Source organism: Hyperoodon ampullatus (genome assembly GCF_949752795.1).
Source record: "Hyperoodon ampullatus genome assembly, chromosome: 14".
Lineage (NCBI taxonomy): Eukaryota > Metazoa > Chordata > Mammalia > Artiodactyla > Ziphiidae > Hyperoodon > Hyperoodon ampullatus.
Genome location: NC_136927.1, coordinates 66,303,805 through 66,319,973, shown reverse-complemented (window position 1 = coordinate 66,319,973; position 16,169 = coordinate 66,303,805). Strand labels below are relative to the sequence as shown.

Genomic DNA, 16,169 nt, shown 5'->3' with positions numbered 1-16,169 from the left:
TATTTTAAATGGATAACCAACAAGGACCTTGTATGGCACAGGGAACTCTGCTCAATATTATGTAATAACTTAAATGGGAAAAGAATTTGAAAAAGAATAGATACATGTGTATATATAACTGAATCACTTTGCTGTACACCTGAAACTAACACAACATTGTTAATCAATTATACTCCAATATGAAATAAAAAGTTTAAAGTAAATAAATAAATAAATGTCATTTGGTTTTGGTTTGGGAAAAAAAGGTTTTTCCACATTAAGCTTTCCTTTTTAAATGCCTGAATCTGTGTCCACCAGCAGTTTCTTCCTACAGCAATTGTGAGTGGGCGCTCTGTTTATCACTATTGTCCTAGTAATAAAAGTTTAAGATGGTGAACATGTGAATAGTACTTGACAGTGTTCTCCCCAGTTGTCTCACCCAGTCCTCCCAGTGACCCTGGGAGGTGAGATATTGTGCCCTCATCCTGAAGAGAAGAAGTTTTCTAACTTATTTCAAACTCAGCATTCCCAAACCTGTAACCTATTTAAATTCTCTAGTTGCCAATCCCATAGAGAATGTTGTTGAAATTATCCCTTATTGACCTGCACATGGTGGGTGCCTGGCACAGAGAATGTGACCAGTTGATATTTGTTGACTGAATGAATATGATTGGCAGGCAGGTGGGAAACAGAGTTCTACTTCCTGGCCTAGTGCTGTCTCTCACAACACCTTAGCTGCTTCCCACCCCCGCCCCCATGTGTTGGGTGCTGAAGAAACAAAAACCAAAGGTGAGACGTGAAAGAGTAGCCCAGTACATCGACTCTTTGTCAGATGCCAGAGGGAGGGACACAGGTGAGTCTGTTAGGACTCAGAGCTTTGGGAGAGCTGTCAGAAAAGCCTTAGAGAAGTTCCTTTAGCATTTGTTGTAGAGCTGGTTTGGTGGTGCTGAATTCCAAAATATACAAGCAGCTCACGCAGCTCAATATCAAAAAAAACAAAACAACCCAATCCAAAAATGGGCAGAAGACCTAAATAGACATTTCTCCAGAGAAGATATACAGATTGCCAACAAACACATGAAAGGATGCTCAACATCGCTAATCATTAGAGAAATGCAAATCAAAACTACAATGAGGTATCACCTCACACCAGTCAGAATGGCCATCATCAAAAAATCTTAGAAACAATAAATGCTGGAGAGGGTGTGGAGAAAAGGGAACCCTCCTGCACTGTTGGTGGGACTGTAAATTGATACAGCCACTATGGAGAACAGTATGGAGGTTCCTAAAAAACTAAAAATAGAACTACCATATGACCCAGCAATCCCACTACTCGGCATATACCCTGAGAAAACCATAATTCAAAAAGAGTCATGTACCACAATGTTCACTGCAGCACTATTTACAATAGCCAGGACATGGAAGCAACCTAAGTGTCCACTGACAGATGAATGGATAAAGAAGATGTGGCACATATATACAATGGAATATTACTCAGCCATAAAAAGAAACGAAATTGAATTATTTGTAGTGAGGTGGATGGATCTAGAGTCTGTCATACAGAGTGAAGTAAGTCAGAAAGAGAAAAACAAATACCGTATGCTAACACATATATATGGAATCTTAAAAAAAAATGGTTCTGAAGAACCTAGGGGAAGGACAGGAATAAAGATTCAGACATAGAGAATGGACTTGAGGACACGGGGAGGGGGAAGGGTAAGCTGGGACGAAGTGAGAGAGTGGCATGGACATATATACACTACCAAATGTAAAATAGCTAGCTAGTGGGAAGCAGCCGCATAGCACGGGGAGATCAGCTCGGTGCTTTGTGACCACCTAGAGGGGTGGGATAGGGAGGGTGGGAGGGAGAGGCAAGGGTGAGGAGATATGGGGATATATGTATATGTATAGTCGATTTACTTTGTTATAAAGCAGAAACTAACGCCATTGTAAAGCAATTATACTCCAATAAAGATGTTAAAAAAAAAAAAAGGAAGAAAGAAAAGTCTTAGGCAGGAGGAAGGATTCTACTACATCCAGAAGTCTGGATTGTGTTTGGATGAGTAGCAGAGAGAAATGGGAGCTACACAAAAATGAAACTGGAACAAGTTGGGTGTGTTTGGGGGCCTCAAAGTCTTATTGTTGAGGTGACAGGGGAAACGGAAGAGTCGGCTGGATTGTGGAGAAGCGTGGGTAATCAGCTAAGAAAGATTTATTGTTATGTACAGTGGGCAGGGAATTGTTGAGAGTATTCAAGACTTACAATGCTGCTGTAATTATTATTTACTTCTGGGTTTTGTCTCCAGCTAGAGTGAGACCAGAGGAAATAAGGAAGTATGTCTGTCTTATGTACTGTAGCTCCTAAGGAGACTAAAGCCCTGATGAAGAAGGAAAACTCTAGCAGCAGATGGATTGGAATGTGGAGAGACTGGAAGCAGAGAGACAAGAGGCTATTCAAGTTCAGCCATGTGGTGATAGTGACCTTAAATCCAGATACATTCAGTCAGGGAATGAATGTTTTCACCAGGCCCTATGTTAGGGGCCAGGGATGGAACAGTACCTGAGACAGTTCCCACGGGTTTCGCTCTATTTGGGGATAACAGACACATGAGTAAATAACAATCACAATGGTGTGGTGAGTGCTTTGGGGTTAGGGGCAGTGTGGACAGTCTTAGAGGAGCAAAAAGGAGAAGGGTTTAAGTCTGGTTGGTTGGGGAAGGCTTATTTAAAGAGGAACTTGGAAGCTGAGACCTGAAGAATGGATGAGGAGTCAGCTGGGTAAAGGGGGGTGGGGGGGAGGCCGGAAGGTGAGAGAGAACAGGGTGCATTTAGGGATGGGGGTGGGGCACTGTGCACAGTGCTGTAAGCCAAGAGCACCAGAGCAGTGGGAGCCATTGGGGTGTGTAAGCAGGAAAGTGACATAGTCAAGTCGGCGTTCATAAAATTCACTAGAGTTGAAATTAGAATGGGTAGAGATAAGGATGTTTGGTAGAAATAGAGATGAGTTTGAAAACAAATAATGTTGACTTGAGGTGCGGGTCTTCCGAATATGAGTGTCATGGCAGTAGTGTGGCTGCTTTTAATAATAGCTCTATAAGTCAGACCCAGCATAGGTCAGCAGAAGAAATGTGATACGGGGCATGAGATCCGAAAGCTTTGGAAGAGCTAAATGGGCAAACAGAACAGTGAGACAACAGGAGGGAGCTGCTGCCACCTCTAGGGTAGGAGGTGGGAGTCCAGATGCTGGGCCATCTGCATAGAACCACAGCAGAATCACAGCCACTGTACCCAGCCAGAGGGGTTAGGGGAGAGACACCCTGGCTTCTCTGCCCCCTCTCTTCCAGCCTCCCACCGGTGCCTCCCATCGGCCAAATCTGACTGGAGGCCAGTAGACACGGGAGCTGGGAAACGTAGTTCACAAGAGCAGCTCCTGTTACACAGAGCACAGCAGAGGGAGGCGAAGAGGGGATCTGAGAGCAAGTAGGCAAATGAGGGCCACGATATTCTGTCACAAGCATTCTCTTCCTAGTGCAATAAAGGCTCTCACAGATCCTGTACCCTCATATAACCTCGAGAATCCATCCACAAGTTCAAGAACGATTCAGGATAGAGTCAGGTGTTAGAGGGCCTAGCTTCTCACACTCTTTGTTTTCAAGTTGTAGTGTCACTTCACTTTGACACCATCCCTTGTTTTGGGTGGAGTCAGTGCTGATGGGGCCAAAGTTATAGCCTTGATTGTGGAGCGAAGCTCAAGTTCTGCAGGCGCACGCTGTCCTTCCCCCCTTTGCCGTCTTACGGACCTGGGACATTTATTACAGGGGAGACTAGGAAAGACAGGAGGAAGTGTCCAGTGCGGGCCCTCTTTCTCCTGGAAAACCAGGACAGAGTGTGTTCTGTGGAAGTGTGTGAAGGGAGATGGCCGTAAAACCTAGCCATGTGAAAAGAATAGGTCTGGTGGCTTTTGCTCTGAGGGCTCTTCCCTTCCTAGGACCGTGGTGTTTCTAATTCAGCCCACACACTGAGCATATATACAATCTGGGGTTTCCCAAGAGTAAGTCTGTCCAGAAGCAATCTGTCTGCAGGACAAAGATATGTGTACCTGAGGCGTTCGCTCAAAACCATGAAAACTGGCTTTTCTCTATTTCTAGTTTCTCTCTCTTTGACAGGATGGTGATATTGTAGCCCCACTTATAACACCTCGAAAATTGGAGTGGAATTACACAGATTCAGCCCAGGGTCGAGCTCACACCCGAGAAGCATCCAAATCCAGAGTCAAGCTTTTTCCAGATGACTCAGTGTGAATGTCTGCAATCAGTTGTTTACAAAAAGCCTCTCCGTCCTCCCCCCAGCACAATTAATTTAGGGAATTTGATTACAGAGTTCTACAAATGTATTGACAACTAGTGCTTTTTATTTTATATTTTGAATGTACGCACATGCTAAGTCATTTTTATTTAGAGGAACAGGTATTAGGCAAACTTTATTACATGAGCTATGGAAAGCACTGCCTTGCCTATTTTTAATACTAATCAAAGCCTTTCTTCTTTAGTAGCCTGTTTTCTTAGAGTAACCGCTCTTTTATGTACTTAGGACATATGATTGTTTTTTAAAAATTTTGGAAATTAGACAAAGGTGCACACTGGAATTTGCATTTGGGATTCTCACGAACAGCCACAGTTAAAAGCAAGACGTAAAATTCTGCGCCCCTGAGGAGATGCCCATCACCCCAAATTTGAAGAGAGCTCTCCTTGAGTGGCTGGAACATTAGTGAAAGGCACCTACCCTCACCCTTTTAGCCCCCTGTAAGCTGCCATGTGGGATCAACAGTAGTTGAGGGCCAGGAGGGGCTCCAGCGTTTTGATGACAGGCCTGATTAATTTGCTGAAAAGATCTGAGGGCTCTGGCCTCCTCTGAAGTGGGGCATAAAGCTACCTTATAGGAGACCCCTAGCCCCAGTGGCAGAGGGATCCCCCAAACCAAGCTGTTCTCTGGGTCAGCTGTAGCTCTAGCCCGTGTTGGTTTCTTTCTCTCCTGAGCGCTCACTGCCCAAGCCCTGAGGGTTCTACCATTGCCCAGCCTGGAGAAGGCAGCTTCCCTCCCACCTGCTCTCTGCATCTTGCTTGGGTGCTGATCAGAAGTCAGGAACCATCCGTCCTCAGGGCTCCTCAGAGCTGGGACTTCATTTTTGCTGGTAGCTGCCCGTGCAGAGATGAAGTGATTGCCCAGTGAACTCCAGGTTCCCCTCTGTGTCTCTACACCACTGTGGTTGAGCAGCGCTCCTGAATTGAGGGCTCTCCTCCCATACGCACATCCCCAGTGCTACAGAAATTCACTAAGAGCAAAGTCTGGAGTTAGAGCCAAAGCTGGTGGCTGCCAGAGGCAGGGCAGCGGGGAGTGTAGTCATGAGCCCCTAACATCTCGAGCTTTGACACTCCCTTACAAAAGCCTGACACTCCCTGGCAGGCTGGGCCTGGAGAGCCAGCCCTGGCCCTGGGCAAGAGCAAGAGGGAGTGGGGAGGAACTCAGACCACAGGCCAGCGGATTATCCACAGGGCCTTAGGAGTGCTGCACCTTCCACTGTGTAACCAGGCTCTCTGCTGTAGACACTAGGGTGACAGGTATTTGGAATGTCTGCCGTTGCGCACTATCACCCCTACCCCATCCCTCAGTAGATAATCAAGAGTTGACCCTAATTCATAGAGTAGTTAGAACCCTTCTCCTCTCCCACCACGGTGCTGTGTGGTGGGGATGTGGTCACACATGGGCTCATAGAAGCACAAGGAAAGTGGTCCGTGGTACTGGGTCATGTCCATTTTAACCAAGGTGCCTCTGAAATGTTCAGTAGGGAGAAGCATCCGTCCCAGACTTCATGTGCCCGGACCCAAGGTCAAGAATGTAATGTTTCTCTGCCAAGATTGTTTTATTTTTGCACCTCCTACTTTAAATCATTGTTTTACTCTGCAATTTTGTGGTCTCAGTATTGTAGTATCATTGTGCTCTCTGAGAAACAACTTGAATCTATTTTGTTTGCATCTTTTGTTACATACCAGGCAGCTGCACTTTATGTTCTTTGCAACTGTTTTAATTATGGGAACCATGTGCCACTGACAAGGTTAACTTTTTCTTAAGAAACATCTTCACTATTTGTATAAAAACGGAGACTTTAACAGCTTGGCCTCTAGAGTTACTGAGCATTGTCACATGGAGAATGTAAATAGAACTGCAAGTTCAAGTGACTGGTTATTTCATCTGGGTGAGGGAAACAGCTGCAATAAAACCTCATGAATGTATCTCTATCTTGAAACCAACCGTGTCTTCCTTGATGACTTTCTCTCACACTTGTGTGCCCAGTTTTGACCCTTTTGTGCAAAAGAACTGTGTTTGGTCTAGGAATGCGCCCAGATATTTCTTTATACCTCAGCACTGTATTGGGTCTTCGAGAGGGGATGGTATTAACAGGGCCTATGTTACTTGGTTTTCCTCATTCAATAATGGCAAGTAATGGTCTGATAAAGAATCTTCTTCTGGGGCTTTCCTGGTGGCGCAGTGGTTGAGAGTCCGCCTGCCGATGCAGGGGACACGGGTTCGTGCCCCGGTCTGGGAGGATCCCACATGCCGCGGAGCGGCTGGGCCCGTGAGCCATGGCCGCTGGGCCTGCGCGTCCGGAGCCTGTGCTCCGCAACGGGAGAGGCCACAACAGTGAGAGGCCCGCGTACCGCAAAAAAAAAAAAAAAAAAAAAAAAAAGAATCTTCTTCTGGAAGGAGACAGGCACTAGCATGAGGAGGGATATGGATTTCTTTTTTTTTTAGTTTTTCTGAGCTCCTGTTTTGCCAGAAAACATACCCTTCCTCCTTTTTAACCTCCCTGAGGTTCCCATCTACAGAATTTCAAATTCTTTACCCAAATATGCATATTGTTCATTTGCTGCTTTCATATTTTCCTCATGGAACTAAATAAGAGATTTGCAAGCACCTGGTGGCACACTGGTGGCAGACAGAAAGCCCTCATTGTTCTGGGAAAAGAAGGATGCTACTGGAGTCTTTATTAATTTCACTGGTTGAGTCCTGGTGTCTGTGGTTTGACAATATTCTTTAAGTTAGAATAATGTCCAACACATATAGAGTAGAATCCCATTTTGTAAGATATATATATATATCTCCTTAGAAAATTGTCTGGAAGGATATACATGAAATGTTAGTGTTTTGGGGCGTGGTTGAATTTTAGGCAACTTTAATTCTTCTATATCTTCTGGTTTTTCTACAATAAACATGTATTAACTGTATACTTTCTAAAAAGATCATTTTCCTGAGGGACTTTGTGCTGCTTGGGTGAGGTATAAGTGCTTTCACTCCTTCGAAGTCCCCTCTCCAGGAGAACATGGGCCGTGCCCATGCCTGTCTTGGTCCTCAGGTGACGGGAGGCTGGCTCACAGCCACAGTCCACACTAGGACACTTCGCCATCTGTGTTTCGGACAGAATGGACTGCCCAGGGTGAGGGAGGCCTCGTCAGCATCCGGGGGCAGATCCAAGCCCCTGTTGCCCCAGGAAGCTGCCCACCGGGGCATCAGCTCAGGACCCAGGCCTCTAGCTCCTTGATGCAGAACTGCTCCTGTCGGGCCAGCACCTCGTTGTTGAAGGTGGCACAGGGGTGGCTCCCCCCGTGATACAAGTCTCCATCCAACCACAGCCCAAAGTGGCCACTAAAGAGAGAGGAGAGTCTTGGCATCGCTCCCTCCTGGGTGCTGACACCTTTCGGACCTGCACCAACGGTGCTTGGCTACACCACGACTGCAGCCTCACTTCGCCTTTGTCTCAGCTCCCCTTAAACCAATTTATCCTGATTGTTAGGGGCTCGCATGTTGTTCCCCACAGGGTTTGGAGCATTTTTTTTTTTACAGTTCAATGATTTTGATACATATATGCAGTGGTGCAACCATCACCACAATCCAGTTTTAGAACATTCAGAACGTTAAAGATGGCAATGCTTAACCAAAGGAGGGACTCTTGCAAGCGTGGACTCTGAGCCCAAAACACGTCAGAGGGCATCCATTCTAATCCCCTCGTTTGACAGCAAACCTAGGCTGGAGCTGGGAAGTGGCTTACTGCAAATCAGCCATGGCTGGTGCGTTCTGTGTCAATCTGCCTCTCAGTGGAGGCTTTTCAGGCAGCTGGGAGAGCAAAGAACTTGCCTGGTTCTAAGCAAGCAATGCTTTCATCTGTATCCTCAGGGTAAGTTATTCTGCCTGAATTTGCAGGTCATACCAGAGGCGAGACTAACCTTGTCTTCCTAACGCACTCCATCTCCCACCCCCAAGAGGTGCGCGCACACGTACACACACGCGTGCACGTACACACACGCACGCACGCACGCATGCCCGGTTCCAGGAAGATGCCTGCCTTCCTCCCGTGAGTTATGTTCCTACGATCATGGAGCTGACAGGTAAATTTGAGGCTTGCCCATCCCTTGAATCTAGCTTCATCCAACCATATGGAATGCTGTTTCCAAAGTTACATATAAATTCAGCCTAAGCTGTCACCAACGAAACACTTTGGGGGAGAGTTCACGCCACCCTCTCCTCTCAATATTGACTTAGAGCAGGGTTTAGGGGGTTGGCTAGGGGACTGAGCAGGCCCCAGGAGCTGCTGAAGGAAGAGGCTTGAAGGTTAACCAGCAGCCTCCCCATCTTGTCTGGGGCAGCCTAGCTCGCATTTCCGGATGGGAGAAGGGATCCGAGCACAGACCACCCCGACACTCGAGACTCGGGGAGGACTGAGACACGCACCTGCCACAGCCCATCATCAGTGAATCCAAGTCTCCTTTCACAAAGAAAGAGTTGTTTCCTGTCCACTTGAAGACCTGTGATGACAGGAGAAACCTGCGGTTACTGGGTGAGTCCTGCCCTTGCACTTTGACTCTACACCACTGGGCGGCAGTGTTGTGGAGGAAACAGAACCTCCAGGCTCCAACGAAGGCGGAGGAACTACTCTGGGCTCCGAACTCGCAGTTTCTCTCCAGTCTCCCTGGAGCTCATCTCCTTTTGCCCTCCAGTCTGAATTCCCACAGCCCCAAAGCCCTTCTGTTCTAGGAATAGACCAGAACCCTCTGAGGCTTCCTGCTTCCAAAGCTGGAGAGAGGAGGCGGAAAGTCCAGGTCAGGAGCGGGGCCCTGATTCTACCCTAACTGTTTCCTCCCCTCGCTGGAGGCAACACCAAGCCTGCACACTCCCCAGTGCTGCCTCACACCCAGTTCCTCAGCAAGTGTTGTGGGCCCCACCCCAAAGAGACACCCTGACTACCACCATTTCTGTCCCATCCGTCCCCGCCAGTCACTCCTCCCTGGATCACAGCCTCCTAATGGGTCTCTGCTTCCACTGTCTCCTGCCCAGAGCCCATGTCCGTACTGCGGTCAGTGACCTATTCAAAATCCAATCGGATATTAGGCCTCCTCTGCTAAAGCCCTCCAATGGCCCTGGACATAAAATCCAGGGCTTCCCTGGTGGCACAGTGGTTGAGAGTCCGCCTGCCGATGCAGGGGACACAGGTTCTTGCCCCAGTCCGGGAAGATCCCACATGCTGCGGAGCGGCTCGGCCCGTGAGCCATGGCCGCTGAGCCTGTGCGTCCGGAGCCTGTGCTCCGCAATGGGAGAGGCCACGACAGTGAGAGGCCCACGTATCGCAAAAAAAAAAAAAAAAAAAAAAAATCCAACCGCTTACAACAGCCAAAAGCCCAGCCTGCTGTGCCCCCGATTTTCTCTCCGACCTCTTTTCCCCCTTAACGACTGCACTTCATCTACCCTGGCCCTTCTGTCCCCGGGACACCTGAAGCTATTGCTGCTCTAGGATCTTCACGCTTACTGATCCCTCTGCCTAGGATGCTCTTCCCCCAGATCCTCAAATGGCCCACTTCTCATCTTTCAGCCCAAATGTCATCCCAGAGGAACTGAAAGTAGCCCTTCCTCCCAGGCCCTGTTCATGTGGGAATATGCCACTGCCTGCCCAGCTAACAGGTAAGCTCTGTGAAGGCTGCCTTGATTCCGGCAGTATTCCTGAGACATGGTATAGATGTTTGTTGAATAAACAAATTATTCAAGGGTCAGTTTAGCTAATAAAAAGATTTTTTAAAGGCTGCAAAAGTATAGCATATTATTGCCTGTAATTAGTTGCCAAAAATGCTCTGAGCAACCAAAGGGTGTTAAGCAAGAAAATGGACTAATAAAAGATAAGACCTGGGCTCAGAAGAGGTGAGATAATATTAACAAGTGGCCACGAGAAGACAGAACCATTCAGCTCCTCCTCTACTTTCCTCAAGGAACATGACCTTCAGACTTGAAGGAGGAAGATAAACATTGCTGCAGAAAAAATTAAGGCCATGTTCATGGTGCTTCTTGGAAGAGCGGTCAAGGAACGGCTGGGAATTCATGAAGAACACAAGAGGTGCCAGAAGACCAAAGACAGGCAAAAATTAACCAATTTTTGAAAGGATGAGATTCCATAACAGTACCCTGGGAAGACTATAGTGATCCCCTGAAAAAAAATCATAAGTTCCTTTGAAGAATTTTTTTGGCACTTAGCACCAGGCACTGTTTAGTCACTGGAGAGAACAGCAAACATAACAGACAAAAATTCCTGCCTCCTGGAATTCCCACTCTAGTGGCAGGAGGCGGGTAAATAAGTAAAATAAATGGTATATTAGGTGGCGACAAAAGCTAAGGAGAAAGAAGTAGAGAAGGGCAATAAGAATTTCTAGGGGCTGGAGTGTTACAAATTTAAAGCAGGTGGCCAGGGAGGGCCTTGCCGAGAGGGTGACATCTGAGCAGGGTCCTGAAGGAAGTGAGAACCAACCCACATGGAGATCCTGTGGAGGGCACACTAGGTAGAGCAGTGTGTGCAAAGGCCCTGAGGTAGGAACAGGCCTGCCTGTTTAAGAACAAACCGACAGGTCTCTGTGGCTACAACAGAGTGCGGGAGAGGGAAAGTAGCAAGAAATGACATCAGAGAGAGGCCAGGAGACGTAGGGACTTGTAGGTTATTGTAAAGACTTTGGCTTTTCTCTGAGGGAGAAAGGAAGCCATCAGCAGCTTGGAGCCCAGGAGTGACGTGCCCTGACTTACCTTTTAAAAGGCTCACTCCAGGCACTGTGATGACTGAAGGTGGAAGCATTAGGAGGCTATAGCAGGAACACAGGCAAGTAATGATGGTGGCTTGAACCAGGGTGACAGCAAAGGACGTGGTGAGAAGTGATGGATTCTGGATAGCGATAGAAAGAGAGGGAAGAGCCATCAGGATTCATTGACAGCTCAGATGTAGGGTGTGAAAGAGGCGTTAAGAAGGGCTCCAAAATTTTTGGTCTCGACGGCAGAAAAGATAGAGGTGCCATTAACTTTGTCAGGGAAGGTGGCAGGGGGAACCAATTTTCTGGGAGAAAGTCAGGAGCTCAGCTTTGAACATGTGAGGCTTGAAATGCCATTTAGATCCAACTGGAGACACTGGGTAGTGGTTGGATGTACGTGAGTGTGGAGTCCGGCGGAGAGGCCATCAGCACCTGGATGGCATGGAAAGCTGTGGGAATGGACGAGACCTCGAAGGAAAAGAGGGTAGTCAGAGAAGAGATGACAACCAAAACCTGAGCTTTAGGACCCCATGACGTTAAAAGGTTGGGGAGATGAGGAGGAACCGGCAAAGGATTCTGCCAAGGAACTGTCGGAGCAGTAGGAGGAACCTTGTACAACTTGAGGATTCTAGTACGTGAACCCTGGAAGGCCAGCGGTGAGGACTAGTATCCAGCATGGGTTTATTGTAAACAACTGTCCCCTCTCCTCTTCCCTGATAAGATTTCCAGGCTGGCGATGGAGGCAACGCAGCAGATATGGTGTGTTTTGCCTTCGGCAAGGCAGTCAGTCCAAGCTTGTGACCTCCTTGTCATGTACCCAGATGCCTATGTTGTTGCATGTATCTGTAGGTGTCTTGCTCTGTGCATGAGACAGGGGTTTCTAATGGCAAACCAGTGCACCTGCAACTAGTGCTTCATCTATTTTGTGTTTCCACGCCCTGCAACTCCCTTTTCCCTGTCTCCCTCTAGTAGAGCAGCTTGGCAAAACCCCAGTCGTGGTTGAACCCTCCCATGGCGCTCTCCGTGCTTGAACCTGAGGAGCTGAATTTGCTAGAGAAGAGCACACACCGAAGTAAGTGGCCTTTACATTCGCGGTCTCGGACCTCCAGTCAGCCCTGCCTAGCTGCCCTTCTGTTTCTCCAGTTTCCTCCAGCAGCTTCCCTTTCTACTCCTGCCACGCCTCCTCTCCCCTCAACCTTCACACCCTCCTCTCCATCCTCACCCTTAGCTGATGGCCTTACCCGACACTGCCTAAGAAAATATAAGCCGCTGGGCATGTCTGTCTTCATCTTCCTACCCCCACACCCACAGGGCTACCTGCACTTGGACCAGTTTTGTCTTTCCAGCCTGTATCTGCTGAGCGACACACCTCCTGTCAAGCCAGTCAGTGGTTGCCAGGAACTGAGCACTTTTTTTTGTTTGTTTTTTGCGGTACGCGGGCCTCTCACTGTTGTGGCCTCTCCCGTTGCGGAGCACAGGCTCCGGACACACAGGCTCAGCAGCCATGGCTCACGGGCCCAGCCGCTCCGCGGCATGGGGTATCTTCCCGGACCGGGACACGAACCCGTGTCCCCTGCATCGGCAGGCGGACTCTCAGTCACTGCGCCACCAGGGAAGCCCTGAGCACTTTTTAAATGAAGGGGGAAGCTCTGCCTGCCACTGCCCTGCTGTTACTCCCTCTGTGGAAAGATGGAAGGACACCAGGCACCCAGCACGGGGGATGGAGCTGGGGGCCACTGGGACCCCGGGTTCTTTGTCCTGCCATAGATCCCACTCCCCGCCTGGAAGGTTAAGAACATCACCTTCAGCTGTGGAGAGAAGGAGAAGAGGAATGTCTCGCCAGTACCGTAGAAGCCTTTGCTGAGTCGAATAGCCGAGGAGGAGAAGGCCCCAAACATCTGGAAAGAAGAGTTTGCAGTTTGCAGCTGGAAGGGAGCTGGAGGTCCACTGGCAGCACCACCCTTCAGGCTTGGTAACATAGGCCCGTCCTAGAGAGGCTCCTGGGGAGCCTGCGGCAGAGCTGGGGAACGCAGAGGCCCTCGGGGGCCCATCGACATGCATCCCTTCCACTAACACTCCCAGCACGGCTCACCTGGCCATCCTGGTCCCTCAGCACCAGCAGCACCGGCCCGCTGTGGCCCTCCATCTGCCTGTACAGGCTCCGCAGACTGAAGCCGTCCCTCGACGTGCAAAAGGCCAGACTCCAGGAGTGTCCAGCGACTCTCGGGGGGAGGTGGAGGCTGAGCTAGGGACAGGACTGGAGGTGAGTGAGGGTTCCCGGTCCTCCCACCCTCCTCGCCCCATATCCTTCGGGTCCCAGGAGGACTGAGGGTGAACAGCCACCACTCACCCAAGCATGGTGCTTTGCAGGTTACAGAGTACGTTACTGTTTCCAGGGGACTTTCACGCCAATTAGCAGGAACCCTCAGAGAGAGGGATTAGTATTCCCATTTTATAGATGAGGAAGCTGAGGCTCAGGGAGGTGAAGCAACCTGCCTGAAGCCCACATGGGGAGTAAGTGGCAGAGCCAGGATTTGAACCCAGGTCAGAGGGGTCACCTTGGCCCCCAGCAGCCAGAGAAGAGATGAGACGCTGAACCCTTCCTCCTAATCCCCCCACCTCATCCTCCCACCCCCACCTCAGCTTTAGCTCAATCCCCAAGGACTAGATTAGTTCACTATATCCTTAACCTCCTGGCCCAGGGAAGAAGGCGGTGCTAGGATTACTGGATCATTTTACAGGAAAGGAAGAAAAGCCCAGAGAGGAGAAGTGATCTGCCCAAGGTGACACAGTGAGCAGAGGACAGAGCAGGAGTGACCCTGGGTGTCCTTGGGCCTGGCTGGGGTGAGGCAGGGGGGTGGGACTCTTAGGCTCAGGGCTGAAATCTTTGTACCATGGACTGTGCCCGAACCTGCCTCATCTCCGAGGCTCCCAGAACCTGGCTGGCTTCTGCCAGCTGGGGCTGCACTGGATCTTCAGGAGCACGAGCTGGGGCTGGGGCTGGGGCTGTCTCCTCCTCCTTTTCCTCTTCCTCTTCCTCTTCCTCACCCTCCTCCCCAGACAGAGCGTCCTCCACCTGGCTGGGCTGTGAATACACAAAGAGGCCTGGTGAGTGGAGAGACAAGGAGACACCAGCTTCCACATGTCCAGAGCCTGAGAGCCTCGGCCACCTCGTCACCCCGGCCCAGGCCCCTGCCAGCCATGCCCATCAGATGTGGCCGTGGGCCCTGTGGTTTGTCTGCCTGGTTTCTCAGGATCCAGAGTGGATGCCAGGGATTGCGTTCTAAGCTTGTGGGCAGGAGAGAAGGACAGATGACAGCCCAGCTCTGGGAGGTGCAGCTGTGCCTTTGTACGTGAAATAACGATAATAATAATAACAACAACAGTAGTGGCTGACATATACAATATACAGCACACACTTGACTAGGCCTGTGTGAAATGCTTGCTGTGCGTGATCTCTCTGAATTGTCCCAAGAATTCTAAGAATGTGCTGCTTTTTTTTTTCCCGTTTGGCCGCGTACTCTGTGGCTTGTGGGATCTCAGTTCCCCGACCAGGGATTGAACCCCGGGCCACGGCGGTGATAGCGCCGAGTCCACTGGACCACCAGGGAGCTCCCCAGAATGTGCTTCTTACTACCCCCATTTTACAAAGGAAGAAAGAAGGCCCTTTCAGCCAGTGGAACAACGCATGTAGTCGTAGGTGAGACAGCATGCAGGTTCGCAGATTTGTATAAAATGCACATTTGTCTGTGTGAATGTGTGTGGTGTGCTGGCTTAAAATAGAGTTGTGTGGGCAAATCAGTGTGAGCAGGTGTTGAGTGCAACTTCGTGTGTTACCTGTCAATGTGTTTGTGAGTGTGAGTTGGGATTGTGTAAATATATGTGTGTGTCAGTGGGCATGTATGGGGGGGTCTTCATTCATTCATTCATTCATTCACTCCATTGAGCTCTCACTCTGTACCAGAGTGTGTATGTGTGTGTGTGTATGTGTGTGTGTGTGCACGCCTACACACAATGACTTCGGGGCTTTTCATCAGGAGAGACTTCCTCAAGGACCTCCCTGCTGGCGCAGTGGTTAAGAATCCACCTGCCAATGCAGGGGGCATGGGTTCGAGCCCTGGTCCGGGAAGATCCCACATGCCACAGAGCAACTAAGCCCGTGCGCCACAACTCCTGAGCCTGCGCTCTAGAGCCTGCGAGCCACAACTACTGAAGCCCACACGCCACAACTACTGAGCCCGTGTGCCTAGAGCCCGCACTCTGCAACAGGAGAAGCCACCGCAATGAGAAGCCCGCGCACCACAACGAAGAGTAGCCCCTGCTCGCTGCAACTAGAGAAAGCCCACGCGCAGCGACGAAGACCCAACGCAGCCAAAAATTAATTAATTAATTTTTAAAAACAGCAGGGGCTACTCCGTTAAAGGAAAAAAAATAAAAGACAGACTTCCTCGAGAAGGAGAGAAGGACAGGACACTGCTTTCCTGTTCCCCAGATTCAGGCCTAGGGAGGGGGTCCTAGCTGTGTGGGCTTCTGGATAGAGCCCCATCTAGCACCCACTCCGGGGAGGAAGGGATGGAGACAGTGGCCTGTGCTCCCTGAGGGTCTTGGGACCATGGGGCTGGGCGCTAAGGCCCCAGGTTCCTGAGTCCTTGCTCTGAACCCTGGGCCAGCTGGGGAGGGGCTTGGAAGGGGGACACCGGCCCGTATCCAATCCTGGCCCAGACCCCCTCTCCCCCGCCTCTCCTGACCGACCCCCAGCCCAAGCTGGCCCCTTACCAGCCGAGTGTAATGCCAGCGGAGACTTTTCATTCTTCTGTTCGAGCCCAGCTGAGGGCAGTAAGTGAGCCCTCAGCCTTGCTGGGGGAGGCAGCACTGTTTGGTGAGGCCTAAAGATGAGAGGGAGAAACCTGGGGCACACCCGGCTGGCTCCATGCCCACCCACCTACCCTTTGCTCCCTCCCACCTGTCATTCACCTGTCATTCCCAGGCCAGGATGTCCCTGGGTGGGTCTGTGAGGTCAGCTACTCTGGGCATTCAAGACCACACTTGTAGTTAGCAATTAACACGTTAGCCGTAAAT

The 16,169-nt window shown here is 49.9% G+C and overlaps 2 protein-coding genes across 3 annotated transcripts in view; one reads left to right on the top strand and one right to left on the bottom strand.

The window, feature by feature from the left end:
* The window catches only part of SAMHD1 (SAM and HD domain containing deoxynucleoside triphosphate triphosphohydrolase 1), a gene marked incomplete at both ends in the record, with an annotated part of 61,237 nt that extends 56,957 nt beyond the window's left edge, over positions 1-4,280 (top strand). The window contains one exon of the mRNA XM_079720092.1: positions 4,146-4,280. Within this exon, the coding sequence (XP_079576218.1) occupies positions 4,146-4,280 (135 nt within the window). The remainder of the gene's footprint in view (positions 1-4,145) is intronic.
* Positions 4,281-7,544: 3,264 nt separating this feature from the next.
* TLDC2 (TBC/LysM-associated domain containing 2) lies at positions 7,545-15,899 on the bottom strand (the record flags this gene model as incomplete). Of its 2 annotated transcripts, XM_079720093.1 has the most annotated exons (6): positions 7,545-7,680; positions 8,764-8,837; positions 12,893-12,988; positions 13,183-13,335; positions 14,002-14,175; positions 15,867-15,899. In XM_079720093.1, the coding sequence occupies 6 exons, from the start codon at positions 15,897-15,899 to the stop codon at positions 7,545-7,547; spliced, it is 666 nt and encodes a 221-aa protein (XP_079576219.1). The 2 variants fall into 2 exon arrangements, with proteins under 2 accessions (XP_079576219.1, XP_079576220.1); XM_079720094.1 differs by lacking the exon at positions 12,893-12,988.
* Between the last annotated feature and the right edge of the window lie 270 nt (positions 15,900-16,169).